Source organism: Cariama cristata, unplaced genomic scaffold, assembly GCF_000690535.1.
Source record: "Cariama cristata isolate BGI_N322 unplaced genomic scaffold, ASM69053v1 scaffold4727, whole genome shotgun sequence".
Lineage (NCBI taxonomy): Eukaryota > Metazoa > Chordata > Aves > Cariamiformes > Cariamidae > Cariama > Cariama cristata.
In genome coordinates, this window is record NW_009628213.1 from 1 (window position 1) to 25,917 (window position 25,917).

A 25,917-nucleotide genomic window follows, 5' to 3' on the forward strand; every position below is an offset into this window, starting at 1 on the left:
GGGCGGTGGGGGGAGAGGAGGGTGGGAGGAAGATGCAGGGGGACCTTGAATGATCTCGTAGTGGGAATATTCCTGGACATCTGATGACAGGTACCGGGGAGGCCAGTAGGTTGTCTCTGCTGGGTAGACTGGAATAAAAGAGAGTTGTGTTAGCTGCAGTTCAAGCTGTTGTTTTCCCTGTCTTGCCCTCCTGCTAATTCCTTCTGCGGACTTGGAGCCTGCAGGAGATGTGGCAGATCAGGGAAGAGAGGAGACGTGGTGACAGTGGAGTTGTAATTGCTGCTTTGGGAACTGAGGGGACCTGAGGGCACCCCTGGCTGTGCTGAGGCAGTGTTCCCACCAGCCTGCAGACAACCACTACTCTAGCACCCAAAAGACGCACTCCGTCATGCCATTGGGATGTGTGGGAATCCAGACTATGCGTTAATGGTCTCCCTGCTGATTGTGTACGAGACTGAGCAGGTTAAAGCTGAAAACTGGGATGTACTGGTGAGCAGGGAGGGAAGAGCCAATCAAGGACCTATAGCAGGGCTTGGGCAGCATTTGCCCGTGCTTCACTTGGCTTTAACCAACACTATTGGTCCCTCATGATTGCAAACCTTAGATCCACTTCACAAGGGGAAGAGGGATGTGTAAGAGCAAGAAAAAGCTGTGACTACTGACCCATCTCCTCTCTGGCCCAGGTGCACTTGATGAAGGACTCGTTGTCAGAGTTGGAGGGGGGTGCGGCGGGGGGCAGGTTGGGTGCCACACTGCACACGATGGTGCCCCGGTGCTTTGGGGCATTGGCCGAGTTGAAGGTGACGAATTCAGGGGTGCTGGTGGGTTTGCGCTGCTCTGGCGTAGCCCGGTCCAGGTTATTGTGCGCTGCGTCACTAAGGATGTTGAGCTCAATGGGTGGTACGGCTTGGGTGCCCACACCCACGCTCTTGGAGAACTCACTCTTGGAGAGCAGGTCGGGGTCCTCCCGGGCCACGGGCTTGTGTGCCTTGGCCCGGTGGCAGTAGCGCTTGCGGATGAGCACAAAGGCCACGACCAGGATGGCCACCCCCAGCACACCGGCTACGATCTCCGCAATCTCCTCGGGGCCCACCGCCCACTGCGTGGGCACGATGGCAGGGGTGATGATGGGCTGCGTGCAGTAGTCCCCCTGGTAATCCGATGGGCAGATGCAGCGGACGGAGCCCTGGTTGCTCACGCAGCGCCCTGCATTTCGGCATGGGTTGTCCTGGCACTCCTCAGCCAACTTCTCACACCTGTGGGGAGGAAAGGATGGAGACAACCAGCGTCAGCCTGGGGATGCAGCTAGAACTGCGTCATCCTATTCAGGGCTCTGACTTACACCAGCCAAGGATGCTCCATCCTGGTCTGCTCTCCCTCCTTTTCTAGATTTGTGCTATCTGCCTCTCCTGGCAGAGGACAATGATCCTTGAGTATAAAATGATGCTTTTCAGGAGACCATGTTTTACAGGATGGTCCTGTTTTTCAGTCATATGCAACAAATTAAAATGGAAGGCTTCCTGCCTCAGAGGAGTATTTGGAGTTTCTAGGGCTAACACTGCATAAAGAGTTGCTCCCACTCTGTTAAATTAGGGAGCCCAGGGTCACTCTGAGATGCCTTAACCTTTTATGAAGTCTCGTATGTCCTGCAGGCTCTGTGGGCTCTCGGGGTGATCTGTGGATATCTGCAGGTTGCAGCAAACATTTGGGGGACACCTAGCCTGAGAGGTGGTGAAAGGGCATCCTTGTTGGAGAGGCTTTTTTTGGCATTTTATGGAACATCTGCAGAACTGAAACTGAATTTCTGATTCTCTGTCTTGCTCCACCCCACACAACCTAAACATTCCCCAACAGTACAGAGGACTGTTCCTTCCAATAGTAACGATCTCCCCATGCTAGGGGGAATACGCAATGCTTTGTTGGCTTTCCTTCTGTTTTTTTCTCGTTACTGAACAAACTCTGTGAGGTTTGGGCTCTTCTTGTTTCTTAGTCAGTGTTTAAGGATGTGTGAGCTGGGGTGTGTAATGTTCATGCACAGCCTCCGGCTGGGCGACAGATGATTTCAGATCTTACACTGCCACCTAATGCTCAGCTACACGCTTTTTATTCCAAGAGTTGCATGAATAATTTCTGCTTTTGCATTGATTCAAAGGACCAGTGTTCATCCTGGCTAAACGGCTAAGGCAGAAGGATGAACTGGACATGACGCCATTTGAGCCTGTGTTGAGCATCTCTCATCAGGCAGGGTAGGGGGCTTGGAGGGGCTGCGGGGCTGCGGTGGGTAACCCTGAGCAGCAGAGCAGCCTCTGGGCCTGGGTTAATTCTCTAGCTGCAAGTGTGCACTGACATTTCTTATATGGGCAATGTAGTCAAGCTGTAACACTGATAGTGAGAACTTCAAAGTGATATGAATCATAGGGTTCAGGGCCAAAGCTGAACACTCTACACCTTGTGATAACGGGGATCCATACCCGGTCTGAGAGGAGAGGGGGAATAGCATCCTGCACCTGCTTTTCACCGTAGACCAATATCTTGAGCTGAGCTTTGAATTGGATGAATTGACTGTGACCTGGGACAGAAATTGCCCTTGGATAAGCCCTGCAGAGCTGGCCCTGGGCAGAAACAGCCCCTTTAGCACCCAGGGTGGGTGTCCCAGCTACTGAAGGAGGGGGCAGCTCGCAAATGGGCTAGCCAGCCTCCCCCCAGCCTCGGGGCATTCTCCTGCCTGCCCGTACCCTGCTACCAGGGTATCCCCATCACAGCTGAGCTCAGCTCACACCATGGGGAGGAGCAGCCTGTGGGGAGAGATTTTCCCCTCGCAAGGAGAGGCTTTGAACCTGCACCAAGCATAGCATCTGCTGGCATTTAAAGCATCTGCAAGGAGAGGACATTTTTCATTTTCTTTTAATCTCCTGCTCAGAGGAGATGGGCACAGAGGGGCAATGACCATATGATGGCAGAGCTATTTATGTCCTGGTCTGCTCAGCTCTGCCTTCGGACACCTCCCTGCTGCAATACTCAGATGCATGCAGTTTGCAATTAATCCCAGAGTGTCTGGATATGGTGAGCTCCAGAAATGTGCAAAGCTTGTTGGTAGAGATCATGTTTTCAGCCCACCGTGGGAGGTCACCCATCCCAAAGCCTTCCCAGACCTTACCGTTCGCCCAGGTACCAGTCAGGGCAGTGGCAGGAGTAGCCGGTTGGGGAGAGGGTGCAGGTTCCCCCGTGCAGGCAGGGCTTGGACTCGCAGGGACTGTCCCCCAGCTCACAGCGCTCACCAGAAAACAGCCCGGGGCAGATGCAGGTGTAACCTGGAAAGGGTGAGAGAGTGCCGTACAGAGACTGTATCCGTATGGAAGAACTAGCAAGAAGAGGGAGGAGCAGTGCCTGGTGTTGATGGCATCCACAGAGAGCTGAATCCGGCTACCTAAGCGCAGGCACTTGCTGCCACAGCAGGTGCTGTGGGGCACCCAAGCCATCCACAGAGGGCTGGTGGGTACGTTACGGGACCTGGAGCAGTTGCTGGAGGCTGGGTGGCCGCTCTGGGGCAATGCAAGGACACTAGAGAGCTATTTAAGCAACAAGTCAAGCCTGTCCTCTCCTGACACAGACCCTCTCCTGCCAGGGATGCATTCAGGGCACAGCTTTATCGCATGGAGAAGCTGGGGGACAAATTCAGGTTAAAGGAAGGGGAGCCTGGCCGGCTGATTCACAGTTTCTGACTCTGCTAAATGCAATCCTCTGTACCTTATTGTTCTCTGAAGTCTTTGGCCCTGCAAGTTCTTGTGGTATGAAGTGCCTGTCTCAACACGTCAGGTTTCTCTTGCCTACAGGAGATGTCTGCTCACAGCCAAAGAGAAACGCGGCGTAGTCAGGGACTCGGAGGGGGCTGCTGCTGTTCGTGTTTTTGGCTCCTGTTTAGTGTAGCCCTAAGCTTGGGAACATTTCTGACTGTGCTGAGCTCCTCCTAGTCAGTCGGCTGGTGGAGCCGGGTGGGAAGTTCAGAGTTTCCACCTTGCAGCACACTTGAAAAGTCTTTGCTACTCATCCACAAGCTAAACATCCCTGCTTCACAGCACGGGGTGAACAAATGTAGACCTGTTTCCACGGGTGTGTTAGTGGTTGTACAACAAGGATGCAGCAGGTTCTGGATGTTGCCTGTAGGGCTGCGTGTGCACACACATGTTCCTGGATGCGGGGGTTCACACGTGTTTGCACCTGCGGTCCCGAGTGCTGTGGTTGATGTGGTGGCTGGTCTGGCTTTGACCCTTTCCGCACAGATGCGTTCTCATGCGGCCACGTGGCTTACCCAGGCTCGCTTGCACAGACGTGTCTTTGCCTGTGCTTGTAATCCCATGCCTAAGATCCCTGGGCAGAGCTTTGCATAAACTCGTGCTGCGTGCCCGTGGTCTCCAGGACTAAGCCCACAACACTCAGGGAAGCCAAGCACCTAGGATAACCTCACAAACGAAATGTTCCTTGAGCAACCCCTTCCCTGCAGCAGTGTCCTGCGGGTTTCTGCCTGGGGCCATGTCCCACAGGCTCTCTCCTGGGCAGCTGAGCCATTTGGAGAAGCTGATCACCTTGGAAGGAAACTATGGGAAAGGCACTGGATGACTATGAGTGAGGGAGTGATTTTCCTCCTCCCCACTCCCATTGTATGCTCTCTGCAAAGCAAGCAGGTGGTGCCTTGACTTAGACCAGTGATGAGTTTTCACCTCATGGGCTTTGAGCCCCTTCCAGCCCAGCCAGAGGGGTTTTCTGTGCAGGGGGATCTCAAGGGTAAGGCTGAGGTGGGAGTGCCAGCCAGGCTAACTGTTCGGTACAGATGCACCTCGTGTCAAACAAGTTCACCTGAACCAGGCAGCTGCTGAGTCGACAGAGCTGGGAATCTTGTTCCCAGAGGCTGCGGGCAGGGCAGGAGGAGGTGTGCTCCCTCCTCCATCCTCGCTTACTCGTCGGGCAGGGTGTGGGCTTTGGCAATGGCCCTAAAGAGCACAGAGCTGCAGGAGAAGCTTCCACCCCACACGGCAGCCTGGAAAGCAACCATCTGCCCCAAGGAAGGGCAAAAGCGCATGCAGTATCTATTTCGATAGATGGGGTGCAGCCCTGCTGTGCTGGCAGCTAGGACATGGGTATAGGGCAGTGACACAATGGTGGACATCACTGAGAGGGATTCCTCCTCCTGAGGAGGCCACTGCAAACTAGTCTTGTACCTGTGATACAGCTTGCTGCAGGCAGACCCTCTGATGGGAGGAACGGGGCAGTGGTGAGAGTGTCTTGGGCAGAGCCTGGTATCAAACCTCTGTTGAGCATGTGCGCCCCATGTTAGCCTGAGACTCTTGGATTTGAGCTTACGGTTTTCCCATATCCCTTCCCATAGCCCTGGGGAGTCACTGACTGCAGTGGGAATAGACCAAGATCTTGGCTTGTTTCTGTCCAGATACCATCGTTGCATGACCCCATCTTGCCTGATTCCAGCCTCACTAATGGCTGCTTAAGCAAAGAGGATACAGAGGTGTGGGTGGAATTTCTATTTGCATTTTAGTTTTTGGCAATGTTGCGCTCTCCTAGGTTGTGCACAGTCCTTAGAAACACCTTCCTGCCCTTTGGGCCATGGTCTGCTGGTGAGAGCCAGGATGGTGATCTCATACCCCTCCCAGCCTGCTGCTGCACTGAGACAGCTATCACTTGAGGTCCCCTGGGACTGGGGACCTCTGATTCTCCTCTGGAGTAGCCTCTCACACAAGGATGAATGAAGAGGTTCCACCTTTCCCTCCCCTTGCTGCTTATTGCTCTCCTATTGCTCTGCGTGGGATGTTCACGTACCTCCTCCATGAGTTTCGGAGCACATCCCATTGTTGAGGCATGGGTTGCTGCTGCAGGCGCCGGTTGGGGAGCAACACGGTTTTATCCCCACCTCCTCCATGACTTCCTTTGATTGCCCTTTCCCGGGCAGGAGAACCACTTCTCTGCCATTGATTGCAACCACATCCAGGCAGCCCCTGAACCCCCAGCTGACTTTCTGGGACTGGAGCGGCTGCCGAAGGCCCCCAAAAAGCAGGTCTCGTCTGCCCCGGGAGATACCACAGGTCCCCGGCAGTTGGAGAGAGGCATTTCCCAGGCCATCGATGAGCAGGCGGACAGATGTGTTCTTCACCTCCAGGAAGACTGAGTGCCACTCACCGTCGCTCACAAAACGTGAGGAGGAGAGGTTCCCGATGTAGTTCCCCAGGCAGCTGTACGCAAGTTGAGGCACTCCATTAACCATCTGCAAAACAAGTCCCAGAAGTCATGGTTAGCTGTTAAACAGGTGGCTGCTGTTCATGGAGGCTTTCAACACTTCTCCTGCTGCTTGTTCCCCTCTCTCCCTGCCTGAGCACTGAGACTCAAGATGAATCCCAACTTTCAGACTCCCAGAATTACCAGCTAGGCAAATGCAGCCCCCTTCACCCATATTAAGTTATGCACGGATCAATTAAAGCCTGTTTAAGTGACTGCATCCTCCAGTGTTTTACAAAACACCTTCATCTCTCTGGTGCAATTTCACCCGTGGTCCTTCCCCGCAACCTTTCACCAGTGGGGAGGAAGGGAAGCTCATCTTTCCACATATCGAGGTGCACAGGCATGGGATCATACTCCTGCAGCTGCTTGTCCCTTCTCCCCTCTTTCTGAGCCTAATCAGAGCCCTGGTATTCAGACTATCCCTAACTCCATCACCAGTCAGAGATGGACTCTTCTTCTGGGCTACGTGGCCTTTATTCTGTTCTCACTGCCTTGTTAGTGGTGGGGAAGGTGCTGGAGCAGTTGCCCCTTTGACATGGGTGAGGGTGCTGAAAGGACCTTGTTGAGGAGGAGCACTGGCAGGTTTCTCTGGAGGTGGGAAGGAGGAGTTGGGAGGCTGGGAAAGGGGATACTGTTGTACCCAGCTCCTAACCAGCATGCTGGAAAGCCAGGCCAAAGCTCCTGATAGGTGTTGCAATCCAGTCCTTGATCTCCAGCACATGGGAGGGAGACAAGATAGTGAGCTGCTGAAAGTGAACCACGCCAGTGTCTTCTGCATTAAACTAGGATGTTAGGAATTCCTATTTGTGGCCCAAGAGTCATCTTTAAAACTCATATGGAGAAAAAGTTTAGCTGTGTTGTTTCAGGGTGAAGTCAGGGGTAAACCTCTTTTTCACCTTTTTGTCCCCAGTACTTTGTTGATAAACCCTCTCTCTCATAGAAGCCAAGAGCCTACGGAGGAGAAAACTGATGGAACTAAACGTTCATGGAAAACCTACAGAGCTTGCTACGTACCATCAAGCAATTAATCTCGGGCAAAAGGGATCTCTGTGGGGGGCATTACAGACAGCGAGGAGTGGTGATGCTTGGAAGAGACTAGAAGAGGAGGAGTGATTATGGGCTACACTGAACTCTAGAGGAACCTACATACAATATGCTGGGGCTACTTTGGAGGGCTCAAAAGCAGAGCAGGACAACAGTTAACTCTTAGAGAAGCCCATGGTATAAATAAAACTCAGTGGGAGGAAGGAACAACTGCTGAAGGAAGAACTAGATGCAGCTGGCAAATGCCATGGAAGGGCCTCAGGGCAGCCTGCGTGTAAATCTCTGCACAATTGGCAGGCACACCAGAGAACTTTGTCACTTCATTTTATCTGGAGGAACATGATTTCACTTCAGATGGGTCTGTAGATTGGGCTTATCAATTTCTGGGGCTGGGAGACAGCTAAGAACTTGATTCCCTGGAACGAGAACTGACAGACTGCCAAGTCTTTCCCAGCTTGCCTGGTTTTCCATTCTCTTGCTGAAACCTATTTCTGAACATCTGGACAGCTTAGTGATTGGAAGGGCAATGTCATCATGCCCTTGGAAGAACTCATCCTCTTCACCAAATCTACAAACCATCTGTTATAATTATTTCAAAGCCTTGACTCGTACCTGGAGTACTGCAGTCTACAAACCTTAAAATCTTGAGGAATTCCTTCAGTTTTTTTCAGGCCAGATGGTCTAGAAAAAGTTTGATCCCTGAGATACTGTTAATGAAGTGAGTCGGGGAAGAAATGATTCACAGGCAACTTTATGGTGGAGGCTTTATGAATGTTTCCTTTTGAAAAGCTTGTGGAGACATCTGGGTACAGGAGATCATGGGAACACTGAACTCCATCAATAGTGAGTCTTTTCTCCCTTGACTCTGTGTGTTAGGCCTGGCTTAGTAGAGCTTCCTGCCATCTCATACTTTCTGAGCTGAACTAATTGGTGACTCTCCTTCCCAGAGATGGGGCAGAGAGCGAGACACCCTTCTTGAGAAGTTTTTCTCATCAGCCTTTTAGAATGCATCTTAAAGTCTCTCTTGGAGATGGGTACAGGACTTATGGATGATGTTTCTCTGCTCTTTCTCTTAAGGAGCGATGGCTGTGGCAGCAGGAGCTTGCAATATGTACTATGGGCAGGTCTCTGGGTGCTGGGGGCTGTGCAGCTCCCTGTCTGTGTGGGTCTTTTATAGTGGAAAGAAAAATATTTCAAAATAGGAAGATAGGGTTTTGAAACGATGGGAAGGGATGAGAGAATTCAGGGACAGGATGAACACTTCCAAGTAGGTTACAGTTTGTAAATCTCAATGTGATTAGTCTCAGGGACAAATCTCTCTAAGCTGGTATGTCCTATGATCTCGGTCTCCAATTAGTCTGAATTTAATTGGTGAGGAATATAGAAAACCCCTATTCTTTAGTCATCTGCTGCTTTCCTTCTGTTGCCAAAGAGGAAGAAGGAGATGATCTTTGAATGCTGGGTAGATTCAGTGTGCAGCCATAGGGAGGAGAGTGATCAGACTGAAATGTTCCTGGCTCTGCAAGTGTCTTAAACAGTGAAACCACCTGAAGAAAGTGGTTGGAGAGTTGGGGTTTGAGAAATAGCATTTAAGACTCCTGTTTTGTCTGTCCTGTCCATTACTGTAAAGAACCTTTAATTTGAGGTCCATTTGATCAGACGCATGACCTGACTGGCATGCACTCTGATGCAGGTAAAGCCTCGTGATATCATTCCCAATCTCGGAGCTCACCTGTGCCCTCCTCATCTCTACTCTGCTACCCCAAGCCTCTAGCCCAATGTGGCTGCCTCCTCTGTGTTGGACTGAGCCATAACATGATCTGGCAAACGGTTTGTGTGTTCAGTGGCAGTCTGACTCCACTCCTAAGGTCTGGGGAGAAGTTTGCCCTTTGCTACAGTGGAAGCTGGCTGGTCTGGGGAAAATTCCACTTGGTAAATTCTTTGCCCTGAGAGATGTGATATGAGAGAGGGATGGAGAAGCACGCCATAAGGAAAGAAGACGATGTAGATCTATGATACGGGTGTATGCTGCCTTCACACCAGAGACTAGCATGTGCATTCACAGATGTAAACAACGATTCACTAGTTGTGGTTGCAGCAATTGCCAAACTGTGTTCAGGTCTCACTTGATCTTCTCAAGTCTTATATTTTAGCTAGATGAATTACTAAGGGTACCTATTATTGCACCTTCTTTCTGTGATTCCCTTCCCCGAAAGAGTAAGTTGGGTATTTTTTTATGCTGGAAAGAGATCCCCGTGCATTGCAATACATACCTCCAAAGTGGCATGGTCAGTCCCGTTACTGTGGAACACGACGGCGTGCAGCTGGTGAGTCTTCAGGCGAAAGTGGATGTGCCAGGAGCCGATCTGTGAGTGCTGGTACCAAATGTAGCTGTGGCCCCCAAACCTCACAGCTGTTCCTGGAAGGAGAATGAGTGAAAGGTCTTGTCTTTGTCACACTTTGAGACTATGGACTGTGTCAAGCCTTGACTCTTTTCCCACCCTGACACCCTAACTGTCTGGCAACAGTCCCATCCATGGCAACCCATGTACCGCTGCACTGCATCTCTGGCAGCTCCCATTTGGAGCTCCCAGTATTTCTTCTATGTACTCAACTGTAAAACAATCCTACAATAGCAACCTAGCTACTTCTGTCCTATAGCAGCTTCAAGGTACTCTCAGTGTGGTCCACAACACCCTTGAATTTCTACATCCTTGATAAGTCCTTATATTATTCTACGGTATCTCCCTACCATTCCTGCCCAAGTGATGCTAACCTCTATCCCTGCTCCCTCCATTTGTTTATTGAAGTGTTCTAGAGTGAATAAAACAAATACGCTTTATTTGGCTTTCCTGAAATTTATCAGTTAGGCTCTGCTTTGCTGAGCCTAGGATCAACACAGGAGCTCAGAGATCAAAATTGTGATTGCTGAGCTTTGTTACCTGCTAGGTATCAGTGGCTTTTCCCAACAAGATAGTTGGATGTTGCTGCTTTGAAATGCTACAGGACGTTAATTTAAAAAACAAACAAACAAACAAACAGACTATGTGAAACTTTCAAGCTCCAAGAGTCTAAGATTTGTCTTTGAAATTGCAGGCAGAGTTGTTGGTCATTGGGCAACCTAATTCCATGGAGGCCAGGTGCTTCACAGCGTACTGAAGGAAAGCACAGTATGCGCAGGTTTATAGGGTAGGACACTACCAGGAAGGATTGCTCACCATTGCAAGAACAGATTTGCTCCAAGCTGTGCCGTGGGGTGAGGACACTGAGTCGGGCAGTGCTGTAAGTAGACATCATGCCTGGATCCAGCTGAATGGTCTCCTTGCAGACACGATGGGCGCAATCTGACCCATGACATGGCACATGAATTGCTTTCTTCATCCGGAGACCAACAAGTTGGTCCATCTCCCCAGCTGACACAGTGATCTTATTTGCGAGGACTCGAGGCTCATACAAGGAACTGTGTGGCTCTCCAACAGCCAAGAGCAGGTCCACTCCATCAGAGGTAGCTGCAGGCTGTAAGCTGGCCATGTGGATGTTTTGACGCCGGGTAACAAGGATGTTTCCCAAAAATCTCTGCAAGTTCCGCCAATGGTCCCCCACAAACTCCTCGGGGGAGAGGTGTCGGAAGTGCAGCACCACCGCCTTGTCCAAGGCATCCTGCGTGAAGCACCATACGTGGACATTGACGCTGGTGGTGGCTGTGAACGTACCATCGCTGACTGTCACATTCAGAAGATAGTGGCCATGAGGAAGCTTGTCCCCAGCGATGATCTTCCCATCCGCAGATCCAACAGAGAAAAGTCCCTCCTGGGGCACTTCTGCCACCAACGTGTACACCAGCGTGTCATGGGGGTCTCGGTCTGTGGCATGGATCTTGCCCAGAACGCCACCTCGGAAAGCTTCCTCATTGGTGGTGATGAATATTTCCAGGGGAAGGGCTGAGGGGGCATACTGGCTCTGCTCAGTCACTTGGATATTTATAAATGCAGATGAGGACAGAGGAGGGATACCGCTATCAGAGACCTGCCAAAGAAAACAGAAGGATCTGTTATAGCCACATGCTGACTTGCTGTCACCTCACCTGACTGGATGGCCTGATAAGGTCTTGCGAAGGAGAGTGCCTCGCAGGTAGCAATGGGTGGAAGCTGTCAGGCAGTGGGTTGGGAATGAAGAAGGAATGGGAAAAATTAGCAGCAGTGTTGAACCTCTGCCTGGAGATGGCCCCAGGGAAATGGCAGCTTGCCTTCCAGCATGGAGACTGATCGAGACCTTCTGTTAGTGGTGGGGTCACGCTCATTTCCTGATTTCCTGAAGATTAATCATCTTTAGAGATGTTACCAGTCTTTGGAGTTCCATGTGTAACGAAGTGTACAAAGATATAATGCAGTTACGCACATTTACACTTTTGTTCACCTTCCAGACTATTTAAGCCCGTGTCCCACCTCTGACAATGTCTGTCTAGCATGACTCAAGGAACCTCAAAATCAAAAAATGCAAATAATCAGATTATAGGATAAGTTTCTCCCTAATCTTAGGCAGTTAGTGGTTGAGGTTTATAATATAATAGTACCTAGCTTTTAGAACAACTACCATTACTGAAGAAGTATGTACTTTACATGTTATTATCCTTTTGTTTGTAATGGACTGTTCTCACTGATAACATCGAAAAAATAATTAATTCACTCTGCAACAATAGAAATCCTCTTTGAGGAGGAACTTAAAACACTTCTTAAATGACAAGGATAATTGGAGAAAGTTTGTAGGACTGGAACCAGGTCTCACTTTAAACTGGAAGTCACTAGAATGAAGCTGAGAAAAGCACCTGTCTAAGGAAACTGCTGACAGCGTATTTCTCATGATCATATTATCTGATTTTATCAATGCAGAAGCTAGCCTTCTGCTTCTTGTGGGTAGACTGTGTGGAGAAATGAGCTCTGGAGCTGGCTCCAAGCTGCACAATTTGTGCCTAGATTGCATTTCTCCAAAGCCAGAGACGTTTCCATCCATCTGTGCCATCCTAATCTCATTTTTTTGCTACTTAATCTGGCTGGAGAATTCAGATTCCAGGACAGTAAGGCAGGCTCTACCTGGACTTGTAATAGGTACTGTTCTTTCATTCTTCTGTTCAGGACGGATGATGTCACTAGCAGACCATTTTGGGTGACATCAAAAGCCTTCCCATCATTCCCTTGGGTGATCTGGAATGAATACGGCGGTCCATTTTCTGGAGAGTCTCTGTCGCTCATAATCAGCTCCAGGACGCTTGTACCCACGGGAGCATTCTCCTGAAATGGGGAAAGATGCTAGTGGAGAAAGGTGAGCAAAGAGAAAAGGCCCAGGGGAAGCCATCGTGCCCCTGGAGCTGCTGGATCAGGAACAGGGAAACAAATCCCACACCCCATGTGCATCACTCTGGTACACAGACCGAGACTCTTGCCAGCAATGGCAGAGACCCAGTGGTGGCAAGGGACTCCCTTCTCATGGCATTACATATGTGGCAGCTAAGCGCAGACAGTCAAGCTGATGCCCTTGCTTTCCCCTTGAGTCATGCCAGTACAAGAGCAGATGAAAGCATGTTTTGTTGTGTTTCTTTCTGAGTACATATAGGTGTTTTGAGTCCAAGCAACAACTGGGCTGCATCTAGCAGACATGCTGATGCTTGACCACGTGCTTGGGTCTACTCTTTGTGTCGTGATGTAGACATGGACAACTGCAAGGGAGAAAGGGGCTGCAGGTCAGGCTTGGAAAGTGTGAAAAGCTCTGCACTCTCTGTACTGAAAGGACAGGAGGTGCCTGAAGCTACTAGAAAGAGAAAATGGCATCTGTTGGCAGAATATCTGTCCCTGAAGATGCTACCAGTTCTTTGTGGCAATGAGCACGAAGGAACAGCATGCTTCATCACTGTCTCACCCCTCTGTTCCAACAGCAGCCCATGCATGAGTACCTTAGTAGCCTGAGATGAACTGGGAGAACAAACTGCCTCCTGGCTTACCTGCACCACCACGCTGTAGTTGAGCTGAAAGAACCGAGGAGGGTTGTCGTTGACATCAGACACATGGACACGCACAGCAACATCACTGAACTGGGCAGGGTGGCCGTTGTCCGTGGCTCGAACTGTCAGGGAATAACTAGGGATCTGGAGGATTTATAGTGCATGATTACTTGGAGAAATGGAGGAATGGTGGCTTTCCCACATTGATGTATTACTCTCCTGCACTTGTTGAAATGCTTGAGGCCATGCATTGCACCGTAACAACAGCTTTGCCCTTGGCTAAGGCGCTCCATCCACAAACGTCAAAGCACATTGCTAAAGAAAATCAGCCTCACAATAGTTGCAGAGAAGGGAAACAACTTGCCAAAGATGGATGAGACTAAGCTGGGCAGACATCTGTCAATAGTGGTTTGAACTGCTATTTTTTTATGAATGAGAGATTGTCCAGATGACCTTTCCATCTCCTCTCCATACCTGTTTTCTATAATGCTCTGATGCAAAGAAACAGAAACCAACCATGCTGGTTTCCAGTTTGGGGCTGACTCTCACCCAGCCAGCTTGAAATACCAGTGGACCAGACCAAAGCCCAGAGTTGTGACCACTGAAGACTGTATTGCCCTCCATAAAGCCCAGCCTCCCTACAGCAGTATCTACGAGTCTAGAAAATGAACGAATGAAAGACTTGCCTTCTGCTTACAGTATTATGAGTCGATCATTCAGAAAACAGGAGGTAGCTGAATATACTGTGCTCCCTCAGTCTTTTGGGGCACATCTCTTTTAGCCTTCTTGTTCTCATTTTCTTGAACTTACCTCCTCCCTGTCCAGATGTTTGGCGATGCTGATTTGTCCGCTTTTAGGTTGAATGGCAAAGTGTCCCAGGGGGTTCCCTCCCACAATTGAATATGTGATCTGATTGTTCATTGCTCCATCCAAATCATCAGCTGACACCTGTTAGGAGAAAAAAAAGCTAGAACCCCTGCCTGGCCCAAAAAGGCCTTGCCAGGGAGGAACAGGGGCAGGACCTTGTCACTTAAGGGTCTTGGTTTGAGCTTGCCTCAAATGAGGAGGAAGGAAGGTGGTTCACGTAAGTGTCTTTCATTAGTTTTTTCAAGACAAAACTCAACGCGGCTGCAACAACGGCTTTCTCCTTGGGCCTCTCCTGACTTTACCACCCTTGTGATGGCAACAGGCTGGGCAGAGAACTCCACATGGAAATACCTTGGGCTCTGCTATTCTGCCCAGGGAAACCTCTGCCTTCCTCAGGTCACAAGGGTATTGGCCTTCTGCAGGCATTTTGGCTTTCTTTGGAGGTCCTCAAAGCCCTGAGTACCCCTCAGGTATCTCAAGCTTTCACTTAAAGACATCTTACAAGGCAAAGACATTCCCTGTCTATGGAGTGTCAGGAATTCTGGCAATCATCCTTTCTTAAAGTCATGCTTAAATCTTACATGTTGAATGTCACAAACCCACTGAGGTGGCTGTGTCCAAGGAAAAGTAAAGTGCAAAATAAGAGTAAATAATGCATAGCAAAAGTAAAAGAATAGGTAAAGACAGGTGGCCTGGTTCATAATCATACCGTGAGGATGATTTCTCCAACTGCAGCGTCCTCCCGGATATCAGCAAAGTAAGCATCTTGGATGAACTCTGGTGCATGGTCATTGATGTCGGTTATGTTGATCACCACCATCGTCACATCACTGAGAGAGGCTGAGCCCTTCCTTGTGCCCTCGATGGATAAGTAATACTCATGACTCGCTTCAAAGTCCAAGCTCCCATTTATGTATAAGGCACCTGCATTGGCAGATGGATAGAAAAGGACAGAAGATACTTTGAATGAAAGGCACATGAGGTTTCTTGGAAAACTGGAGATATATCGAGACGATTGCCAAACTGCCAGCTGAAAAGCTGCTGCTGACCTAACTTCGACCTTCTCTGATTAAATCAGGATGCTGAGGGTCATGGCATCACATAAAACAAGCTACAATTGAACAGATTCTGCCATAACCTGCCTCATTCTGGTATCGCGTGTTTGAAGAGGTGAAACAAACTTTCATTCTGGAAGGTCTCCAGGAATCTTGATTGGAGGAGATCTGGGACAAAATAGGATGAGAATCCAACAGTGCTATTCAAAGCGGAGACCAAGGAAGTAGTAGGGCATCACTGAACTGTGTCATAGGCAGGATGAAAAGGTGTGAGATGTAGATGCAGCGTTGTACAGGAGAAAAAGGTTCACAGCAAGGTGCTGTGATTTGTAAGTGAGGCTTGGGATACAATACAGAAAGAAGGAGGAGGCTGCTAATCTCAAAAAACAAACGAGGAATGCAGACTGAAGACATAAAGTGAAAGCGGAAGAAAAAATGGGGGGAGGGACAGAACGTGCCTTTGTATTTCAATGCTTTCCTGGGTTCAGCACTGAACCTGTCACAAAATTATTCCCTGGAAATTACACTGTTCTGTGTCTTTTAAGATGTACAAACTAATAAGGAGATTGGTGTGGAATTGGTGTGGAAAAATCAGCAAGAGCCTTGGGGATAGAGAAGCTGAGGAAGGCGTACTGTGGATGAAGATGTTACAGCCAAGGGCAGAAGGCCATTGATGGTGCAGCTAAGGGCTTGTTTCAGGGAGTTAACATTGGCCTTGTGATAACAGCTCTTATCAGATCGCTGTGCAAACAAAGCAGTGCTTTATTTGGCTAGTAAACCTGGCTCAACACCTGCTCGTGGTTAACAGCCTCATATTACCCACATTCATTGCGTGCCACCTAATAAAGCTGCCTGTTACCCTGGGCTGCAGGTTCCTTGTGGGATCAGGATGGAGAGACTTTTTAAATGAAGCCACTTTTTCCTGCGTTTTGAAGTGGAAAAATTTCCCCATCCTGTTCTCCATGTACCCCTCTTTCCCATGGATCTGTCTCAGGTCCCAGATGTATAATAGGAATCTTTCCATTAATCTCAGTAAGATTTGGATCACTCCTTAAGTGACTCGGCTGGCAACATTTAGGGAAGAAAAGACTGTATTCCCTACTCTTCTGCTGGCTAAAGACAGAGGGGTGCAGAAGTGCAAGCCAAACAGAGAAGAACCAGAGAAGACGCATACAAGGACAGCTTTTGATGCTGGGTCAACCTGGACCTGCTGGGGCACAAGATCGTCTTACCTGTGTTTGAGTTGAGCTGAAATTTTCCGTGGTCGTTGCCATTCACAATTTCATACTTGATCTCTGTCTTTTCTGCATTGTCCCTTGTCAACGCTGACAAGTTGAGGACCTCCGTACCCACAGCCACATCTTCTTTTACCATGGCAACATATTCAGGGGCCAGGAAAACAGGCAGATATTCATTTAGATCCACAACGGAGACAGTGACAGTGCCGAGAGCAGAGAGGGGCTCCGGAGTGCCCCGGTCGGTAGCACAGACTGTCAGCTCAAATGCTGAATGCTGCGAATCCTTCAGCGGCTTTTCCAAGCGGATCACCCCTGTGGATTCCTCAATTGAAAAGTGTCCGTTGGCAGAGTCAGAGAGAGAATAGACCACCTCAGCGTTGAGACCTGTAAGGATAAGGGACAGGTTGCATTAATTCATGGGTAGGAATGTTGCTGGTTTTACTATTTTTTTTTTAACCCATTCGGACTATGTGTACTTAATGATCTTAAATCCCTGGGGAAAATGGAGGCTGTATGAACACCAAGTGTGTCCCTGTCCATCTGTAGGCTCAGACATCTTACTACCCTCACCATCATCCATCAGCACCACCTGTCTGTATTTACTGGTGCTTCCCATTTTTAATTCCCTTGTTTTTAAATGTAATTTCCCTTCATATCTGCTTCCAAAGCAGATAAATATTATCTTGCTTCTCTGACATTGTAAATTCAATCTCTGCTGGAGAGGTTTATTGAAAGCTCCTTTTTTAGGAGCCTTACCTATGTTTCTGGGAATCTTCATGTCTTTGCAAGGACCTCTCCATTCGTATCGTCTACCTCATCCAGATCTAAAGCTCCTTTTCTCCTTATTATGCTCGTTCTTGATCTCCATCTTTGGTAAAGTTTGTGTCCAGTTTGGATCACAGACAAATTGTGTGTCACAGTTTGTGCTGCGCAGCGCAGTTACAGTTACTGAGCGTGTCCTCAAAGTCTGTCTTTGTGTGTTTCTACAGATATTGTACTTCCTACAGGGTTACAAAAATGCTGATGCCAGCTTGCTAGTCAAGAACACGTCAGTGATGAGATCCAGGCACATCTTTGCCAAGATTCAATCATCTACGCCCATTGCTGTAGCCCTTCTCTAGGTTTCTATTCAGGATGAAAGGGGAACTCTACCAAAAAGTAAATCCCATTCTGACTCACCTTCATCAAGGTCCCTGGCAGCAACCACGGCGATGGGTGTCTTTGTTGTGGTGTTGTCAAAAACGGCCACGGCGCAGTGACTGGGGAAGAATCTCGGTGCGTTGTCGTTCGTGTCCTCTACGATCAGCGTTATATCTGCCTGGCAGGAACGGCCTCCACCATCCGTCGCTTTGGCAACAAGATGGTATGTAGGTCTCTGTTCGCGGTCGAGAGGTGCAGATGTGGTCAGTTCCCCTGTTGGAAAGATCAGGAGATGGTTTTGTCTCCTACAGCTGTAGCCTGGGAGAGCTCAGAGAGGTTCAAGCATGCTGCCTTCCTGGGTGAACCATGGGAGACAACAGACCAGGTTTGGACGCTGTTTGTAATCCAGCTAATAGCAGTGATGTGTCCACACCACGTTGCTCAGGGCTGTTCTCAGATCACTGCCAGCCAGTGCCCTGGCAGGGCTTGGCATGGGGAGTCCTGCAAGTCAGGCTGACCTTCGTGCAAAGGGTGTCATCTTGGGATAAAAGTGCTCATAAATAAATAGCCCATCTAAACACCTTTATAAACCCTGCTGCATTAAGCTTTCTGCAGTGTAATAAACACCAAGTGATCTCTAGAATGATCATCATGTCTGTTTGGGCAAATATACGATCCAAGACCTGATAAGATGTTTTTTAGAGTTTAGAACGTGGGTCTCTGGCTCAATCCAAATACTTGCTGATCTCTTCTCCTTGAGACCTGGCTGTTAGCAATAGTGTCTGCCCTTCGTTTTAACAATGCTAATGGCAACATTGGCTTTACAGAAAGCTAGCAGGAAGATGCAGAACTCACTCTCCTCGGTATCGTATTGCAATAAACCTGCCTGTTTGCCTTTCCCTCCTAGCCTGGGGGAGCTGGAATGAACAGTCCTTTTGTTAGCTCCAGAGGAGATAAGTGTTGAGCCAGGCTGGGAGCTGGCATTTCTCGGGAGTGGGTAAAAAAGAGGACAAAATCATCCTATCCCCCTGTTGTCACCTGTATGTGGGCCCAGCCGGAACTCCTCTGCACCGGGGCCGTGGAGGCTGTACGTTATCTGAGCATTGCTGCCGACGTCGGGGTCGGATGCTGATATTTTCAAAATGAAAAGACCCGGCAGAGCGTCTTCAGAGACTCTCCCAGTGTAGAATATCTGGCAAGGAAAGAAGGTGTAATTGGCATCTGAACCATCTCCAAAATACCTTCATCCCATGTAAGGAGGAATGGACTACAAGAAGCTTTGCAGAAAAGGACAAACCATGTGGTTTATAGGGGAACACAGTATGTCTCATGTTGCTGGCTGCTGGGGTGTGGACTGGGACCAGTAAGCTCATTTCACACAAGCCTTTGAATCTCCTTTGGGAAGCAACCACCTCTGTTCTTTCTCACCATGGGTAAGATCCATACCAGCGATCAGCTCTCTACAGTAACAAACCTCTGGATGGGAACCTCTCAGCTCAGCAGGATATAAAACTCAGTAATTTACATGCCCCTACCCAGGAGGCTTCCTGGCATTGTTTATCTCTAAAAATTATCCTTCATAATGCTTAGGCGCTCACTTACTGCTGGCGAACATGCTTGGAGGCTAGATTTAATGTTCTTGCTTGACATGCAGCTTAATTAAAATTGCTAAGCATAATCAAAGCAACAGGATTGTGTGAGAAGAATTATGACAAGCCAAACCCTCTTAACATGCTCTTTCTGTTCTTTCTTCCTTGCTATTGTGTTCTCTCCTTCCCAGACGCTCCTCTCATGCCCCGATGTCCCAGGACAGATGTCTTACCTGACCACACTCAGGGCTGTTGTCATTGATATCTAGAACAAAAATTTCCACTTCAGTGGTAGCCTGAAATTTCCCATCTGAGGCCATAACCTTGAGGAGATATTTCTCTGTATCTTCTCTGTCCAGAGGCTTCTTGGAAGAAATTGTCCATTCGCCCTCGATTTGGTTAACTGTGAACTGTCCCAGTATGTCTCCTTCTAGAAGGGGGCAGGAGGCAAGGAAAAAAGGCATTTACTGAGTGCTGAATATCAGAAGTGGTAAGGAAAGGGGATACAGGTATGTCCACTGCTGGTCCCCGAGGAGACCTGGAGGACTTGCAGTGGTGATGCAGAGAGGGCATTGGTGTTCTATCAGGCAGGTGAGGAGCATTTGGTCTACCTCACTGCATAGCTGAGAAATACCCTGCCTGTTCCTGTTGTTTGCTGCATATTACACTGGAAGGAGGAAACGACTCCTGATGGCAAAAATGTCTCGGTAATGTTCTGCAGAGGTCCGTATTCATTGCCTCAAAACCACATTGTCTCACCTTCCTAGAGCGTGTCAGTCTGTCTTAGTGCATGTTCCTAAAGGGATCTGAGAGTTGCATCTTAGTGTTACAGTACCATGTATAGTTGCACTTCCTTTTAACCTATAGATGTATTTAATCTGGGGCTACTTTTTGATTCTGTGAGAGCCAGATGATGAGAAATGGGTAAATCCAGACTAGGCAGGCTCTCCGGTCCACCAGATTCATGCTGCTCCTGCTAATGTTACACAGAGTAGATTTCAAACGGGGTGGATGCTGCCCCTGGAGAATCCTTCCCTTGTGGCAAGGAGCTGGTGTCCTCTGCTAAACCCATGCCGTTGGGCAGAAGGAGGGATCACATTAGGTAATGGGAGGCTATGAAGAGAGCTGGCTGCAGGGTTTGTTTGTGTAAGCCTTTGAAGGGCCTCACACAGCTGGGTAAATTAAATTCACACTCAGCTGCAGTGATGAGGTTGTGAATCTGGAGGCACAGTGAGACCTCTGCTAGCCCTTCTTCTGATGTTGGGAGACTCCAGCTCATGCTCAGATTCAGTTTCTGTGTGTTTGAAATCAATGTGCACATGAACAACGGGAAGCTAGGCTCTGTGTTCACCTCCTCCTCTCTTGCTGCAGTGCTGTACTGCAATTGTATTTATATGTTTATGGGTAGAGTTTGACCTGTGCTTGTAAGTATACAACAGAGAGAACATATGGTATTCACCACTATCATGAGCGTGCATACTCTCAGGTTTAAAGTAGTTGGAAGTTACTACTACCTTTAAGATGGCAGAAAGGTGAATACATAAATGGATTGAATCTTTCCTCCCAAAGGCTTGCAAATACCGAGGCATGCCATAAACCAAATGAAAGTACTAGCATTCCTCCCCTGTTTTGGATGGTTACAATAATAGATAACACGCTGCAGCATGATCTGGCTAAATGTTTTGACCCTGAAGGGTCCTCATTTGAGTTTGAACAAACATTTTAATTTGAAGTATCTGCTCCAGGTCTGAGAAAGACCCTTTGGGGTCAAAAAGTACCGTAAAATCAAGCTTCTACTTGTGCAGATGCACAACAAACATTCCAGTATAACTTTTTTGTTGTTTTACAGCAGTGGTTAATTTTAGTTGGCACAACTGATGTTTCAGGGATGCAAGAGTCATCTTTAGTACTTGTTAGCCAAAACCCTCACTAAGATTGACGTGACAGTCTCAAATACCCACTAGTCTGCAGAGTGGTCAGCTGCAGCCTTGTGAGGTCTACTTGTTTGTTGAGTGAGAGTCAAAGTGGCTTCATAGGAAACACATTTAATGCCAGAAAGTTATACACATCGTATATGCATATATATAGTTATTAAAAAATACAGGTAGGCTACTCATATGTGTGATGTGTAAACTGACGGCACTGTTTGCAGGAGAAAAAGCTGGGTCAAAGAACTTAAAGACAGATCACTGTATCTATGTGAGAAAAACCTTCCTTCCTGCTGTACTACTGCTTCTGTCCTTCCAATAGGTATTACAATTACACTGTCTTAATTATTCCCCTGTTAGGAAAGTGTAAATAAATATATCTCTAGTACTGTGTAATTAGGATGAATCAATGGTGAGTTAGTTGTTATAATGATAATTCCACCCACTGCAGTTAGTTACTGAAGAGTTTTGGATACCCCAGACTCATTTAACTGAAGAGTCCAGCTCGTGATGGAACTCAGGCTTCATCTCCTGCCTCTGGTAGGATTGCCAGTGTAATGTTATTTCTGTATTAATATTCTGTAAGACAAGGTATCAAATCCTCACTTTGAGATGATACTCTATTCTTGCTCACTGAAGATTTAACATCAGGAAAAACTCACCAGTTATGTAGCATGTGACCCGCCGGTTCTGCTCAGAGATGTCTGCATCGATGGTACTCAGTGTGACAACAACCTGGCCTGGCTCCGCATTCTCAATTACCGATCCTTTATAGAAATCTGAGGTGAACTGTGGAGCATTATCATTTTCATCAGAGACCGTGACCTCCACCAAGGTTTGGGAAGAGAGCTGAACTTTCCTGCCATGGTCAGTGGCCACCACATAAAACCGATAGATCTCCTGATCTTCGCAGTCCAGTTCTTTTAGTGTGGTGATCCACCCACTCTCACCGTCAATGGTGAAGAGTCCTCGGAGGTTGCCAGATTCTGCTTCCAGACTGTAGGTCACCTGTCCATCACTTCCCATGTCCTGATCGTTAGCCGTCACTTGAATGACTGTGGTTCCTGATGGCATGTTCTCCATGACAAAAGCTTTGTAGGGATCTGCCTCAAAAACAGGTCTGTTGTCATTGACATCCTGCACTTGGATGTTCACAGAGACCAGAGAGACTAGCTCAGTCTCTTGATGTGAGCAGTGAGCCATAACATCAATCTGGTACCACTTGGTGGTCTCATGATCCATGGCCTTTTTGATTTTTAAAACCCCCGTTTGTTCGTCCAGCGCGAACACCTCATCCTTGTTACTTTCTGTAGTGGTTCCCTTCACCAGGCTGTATATGATGGGATCCTCTGCAAAAGCTTTGACTGATCCTATTTCTGATCCCTCTGGAAGATCCTCAGATGCAGAGAATGTATAAAGGGGCTCAGAAAACCTTGGCAATGTCACCTCCTTGGGGACAATCTGCAGATTCACTGGGACAAGGGAGTTCCAGTGAGGGGGCCTGCCATCTTCAGCTTTCACCTTGAAGTTAAAGGCTCTGTTTTCCAAACCAACAAGGCTCTCCTTGACCTTGACAACCCCAGTGGCAGCATTGATTTCCACAAGGTCTTCTGCCACATCTTCCACGGAGTCAACAGAGTAAATGACATCTGCATTTGCACCTTCGTCAGCATCGTAAGCCAGTACCTGGATGACAGGGGAGCCTTTGCTTACGTTGGACTGGATGGACAGCGTGTATTCAGAGGCTTTGAACCGAGGTGGGTTGTCATTCTCGTCTGTAAGGATTATTTTGACAGTGCAGAATGCCACCTTCCCACCCCCATCCTTGGCCATGACTTTAATGGCAATGACTCTCTCTGTTGAATTTTCCCTGTCCAGTTTTTGCAGTGTGGCAATACGGCCTTTATTGTCTATGGAGAACTTCTCATGGGCGAGTTTATTTATGATGGTATAGTCTATGGTACCATAGGGGCCACCATCTGGGTCAATAGCGAGCAGCTCAATCACTTTGGTACCTATCTCAGCATTTTCTGCCAGCTCTGCCTCGTACACATTCTGCTGAAAAGAGGGGCTGTATTTGTTGGCATTTGTGGTATTGATATACACAGGCACAGTGCTCTTAAAAACTCCATCTGAAGCAGAAACTCTGAGATTGTAAGATGACTCCAAGTCTTTTTTGCAGCGGTTGAACATGGATATTATCCCAGAAGTGCTGTTGATAGTGAAATGCCTATTGTCATTGCCTGAGAGTATCACGTATTCCAGTCGGGTGGTGTCTCCGCTGTCGGGGTCCAGAGCCTGGACTTTTATCACAATGTGCCCACATGTAGCCATTTCACTTACTTTGGCTTCATACTGAACCTGGCTGAACTCAGGGGGATTGTCGTTGATGTCTGTCACATCTACAATTACCAGGGCATCACTGCTAAGTGGAGGCATCCCATGATCTGTAGCTCTTACTTTAATGCGGAACTGTTGATTTTTTTCATAATCCAGTGGTTGAGCCGTTGTTACTTGCCCTGTGCTGGCATCAATATTAAAGAACTTGGTGGCATCTGAACCATCATCCAAGATCTGATAGGAGACCACTTTGTTTCTGCCTGAATCCTTATCAGAAGCAAAGAGCTGGACAACAGGGGTCTGTGCTGGCAAACTCTCCGAGACAGACGCCGTGTAGATGATCTGAGAAAATATTGGGGGGTTGTCATTAATGTCCTCTACTTCCACCTCTACTCTGGCTTCTGAAAAGGATCCTAGCGCAGTGTCTGTGGCTCTAATGGTGAACGTGTGTTTTGTCTCTAGCTCGTAGTCCAGCTGGCCTGTGACAGTAAGGACACCAGTTTTGAAGTCAGTGCTGAACAGTTTCAGGGAGTCTTCTTCCACGATGTTGTAGATGAGGCGCAAGCCATCGGGGCTGCGAGCCTGTATGTGGAGGATAGATGTGTACAGCGGGATGTTTTCTGGCACCTTCACTCGGTAGTACAAACTTTGGAACAGAGGGTTGGATTTGTTCCTCACACTGATCACAACCTCCTCTTCAGCGCGGAGTGGAGGCTCACCTTTGTCCTTAGCAATGACTCGGAGGTAGTATTTATTTAAAGCTTGATAATCAAGAGGTTTCTTAAGTGAGATGTCTCCTAGATAGGGGTCAATCCAAAAGTATTTGTAGTCCTCTGCAAATGAGTAGGTAATGGCTCCGTTATCCCCTATGTCTTTATCTGTTGCTGACACCTGAAAAAGTACATCACCTGGCTCTGTGCCGTCCTGCACCGAGGTGTAATATGGCACATTCTCAAACTGCGGTGGGTTGTCATTGACGTCCTCTACATAAACTTTGACTGTGGCTTGGGACACTCTTGGTGGTTTCCTGTTGTCCTTCACTTCCACAGCTACCTCATGCACGTCTTGTGTTTCGCGGTCAAATTTCACACCCTTGGTCTGGAGAACGCCAGATGCCTGGATCATTTTGAATCTTTCTTTTCCATTCAAAAGCGAGTAGAAAAGTGGTTCATTTAGCTGATATCCCTTGACCCCAAGAATGGTGAGAGTCTTCTCATCTGTAGAGTTCTCCATCACAGTTGCTGTATATACCTCTTGATCAAATTTTAAGCTGGTACCTTGTGCTTGAGTTAAATTTACCTTAACCAGAGCAGTACTCTTATATAAGCCATCACCAGCTCTGACCGTGAGTTCACGATAGCTTCCCAGGCCAGTAGCATTAAGAATCGAGATGAGACCTGTGAGTGGATGAATATAGAAAGCATTATCGAGGTTCCCTTCCACGATGCTGTAGGTGACCTCCGAATCTGCATCTTTTGCCTGCACTGCCAAAAGCTCCATCCCTGGGTGCGCAGGTAGCAAGACAGAAAGCTCATAAGTGTCTCTGAAAAAGACTGGAGGTGAATCATTCACATCTTTAACATGGATTGTGACCTTGGCGGGCTTGGATGCAAATAAGCTGGGACTTCCACTGTCATGTGCGTGTACACTGAAGTGGAAAACTGGGGTGAGTTCATAGTCTATATCAGCACGACTGGTCAGCATCCCTGTGCTGGGATCTACTGTGAAATATTCCAGTGCTTCCGGTTCCAAGATCTCATAGACCAACAGCGCATTGGAGTCTTGATCAGCATCTGTTGCATGGGTCACGAGGGGAGCATTGCTTTCATCCAGAACCATGCTTTGTGATGGAGCATTCTCCATGATCCAGCCAGTGAAGGAAGGCTTTACGAAGATGGGCACATTGTCATTCTCATCTATGACATAGATAAGTACCGTTGTGTCCATAAATGAGCCAGCCATATTGGTGCCACGGACTTTCAACTGGTAAAAAGATACCTGCTCAAAATCTAAGCTCTTCTGAGTGGAAATAAGGCCTGACTGATAGTTCATGGAGAACACTCCATCTCCATTTCCATCTTTTATTTCATAGCTGACTGGTGATAAGCTTGTGGCTGAAACCTGGATCAGAGGAGAGCCAACAGCAGTGGATTCACTGACCTCTGTGATGTATTCGGCCTCTGGAAATTTTGGAGGGGTTCGATCAGAGGGTCTAATGCGGACATGTACTGTAGCAGAATCTTTAAGCTGGGGGAACCCCTGATCTTCTGCCTTTACAATAAGAGTAAATCGCTCCTGCCTGGACAGGTCCAGTTTCTGGGCAACTGTAATAATTCCAGAATATGGGTCGATGCTAAAGAAACCTTCCCCGTTACCTGCAAGAAGAGAAATTACAAAGTGAAGAATGCAGATACCCTATTGGTTTTGGTTTTCTGA

General features: G+C 48.1%; 1 protein-coding gene across 1 annotated transcript in view; it reads right to left on the reverse strand.

Moving 5' to 3' along the window:
• Nucleotides 1-44: 44 nt before the first annotated feature.
• FAT2 (FAT atypical cadherin 2) overlaps nucleotides 45-25,917 on the reverse strand; it is a gene marked incomplete at its 3' end in the record, with an annotated part of 61,838 nt that continues 35,965 nt past the window's right edge. Inside the window, exons 11-25 of the mRNA XM_009704710.1 lie at nucleotides 21,804-25,856; nucleotides 19,447-19,643; nucleotides 18,663-18,816; nucleotides 17,664-17,897; nucleotides 16,479-16,868; nucleotides 14,901-15,115; nucleotides 14,135-14,272; nucleotides 13,325-13,468; nucleotides 12,420-12,617; nucleotides 10,548-11,355; nucleotides 9,603-9,748; nucleotides 5,830-6,271; nucleotides 3,158-3,311; nucleotides 664-1,256; nucleotides 45-128 (exon numbers count right to left, since the gene is read on the reverse strand). Of these exons, the coding sequence (XP_009703012.1) occupies nucleotides 45-128; nucleotides 664-1,256; nucleotides 3,158-3,311; nucleotides 5,830-6,271; nucleotides 9,603-9,748; nucleotides 10,548-11,355; nucleotides 12,420-12,617; nucleotides 13,325-13,468; nucleotides 14,135-14,272; nucleotides 14,901-15,115; nucleotides 16,479-16,868; nucleotides 17,664-17,897; nucleotides 18,663-18,816; nucleotides 19,447-19,643; nucleotides 21,804-25,856 (7,950 nt within the window). The remainder of the gene's footprint in view (nucleotides 129-663; nucleotides 1,257-3,157; nucleotides 3,312-5,829; nucleotides 6,272-9,602; nucleotides 9,749-10,547; nucleotides 11,356-12,419; nucleotides 12,618-13,324; nucleotides 13,469-14,134; nucleotides 14,273-14,900; nucleotides 15,116-16,478; nucleotides 16,869-17,663; nucleotides 17,898-18,662; nucleotides 18,817-19,446; nucleotides 19,644-21,803; nucleotides 25,857-25,917) is intronic.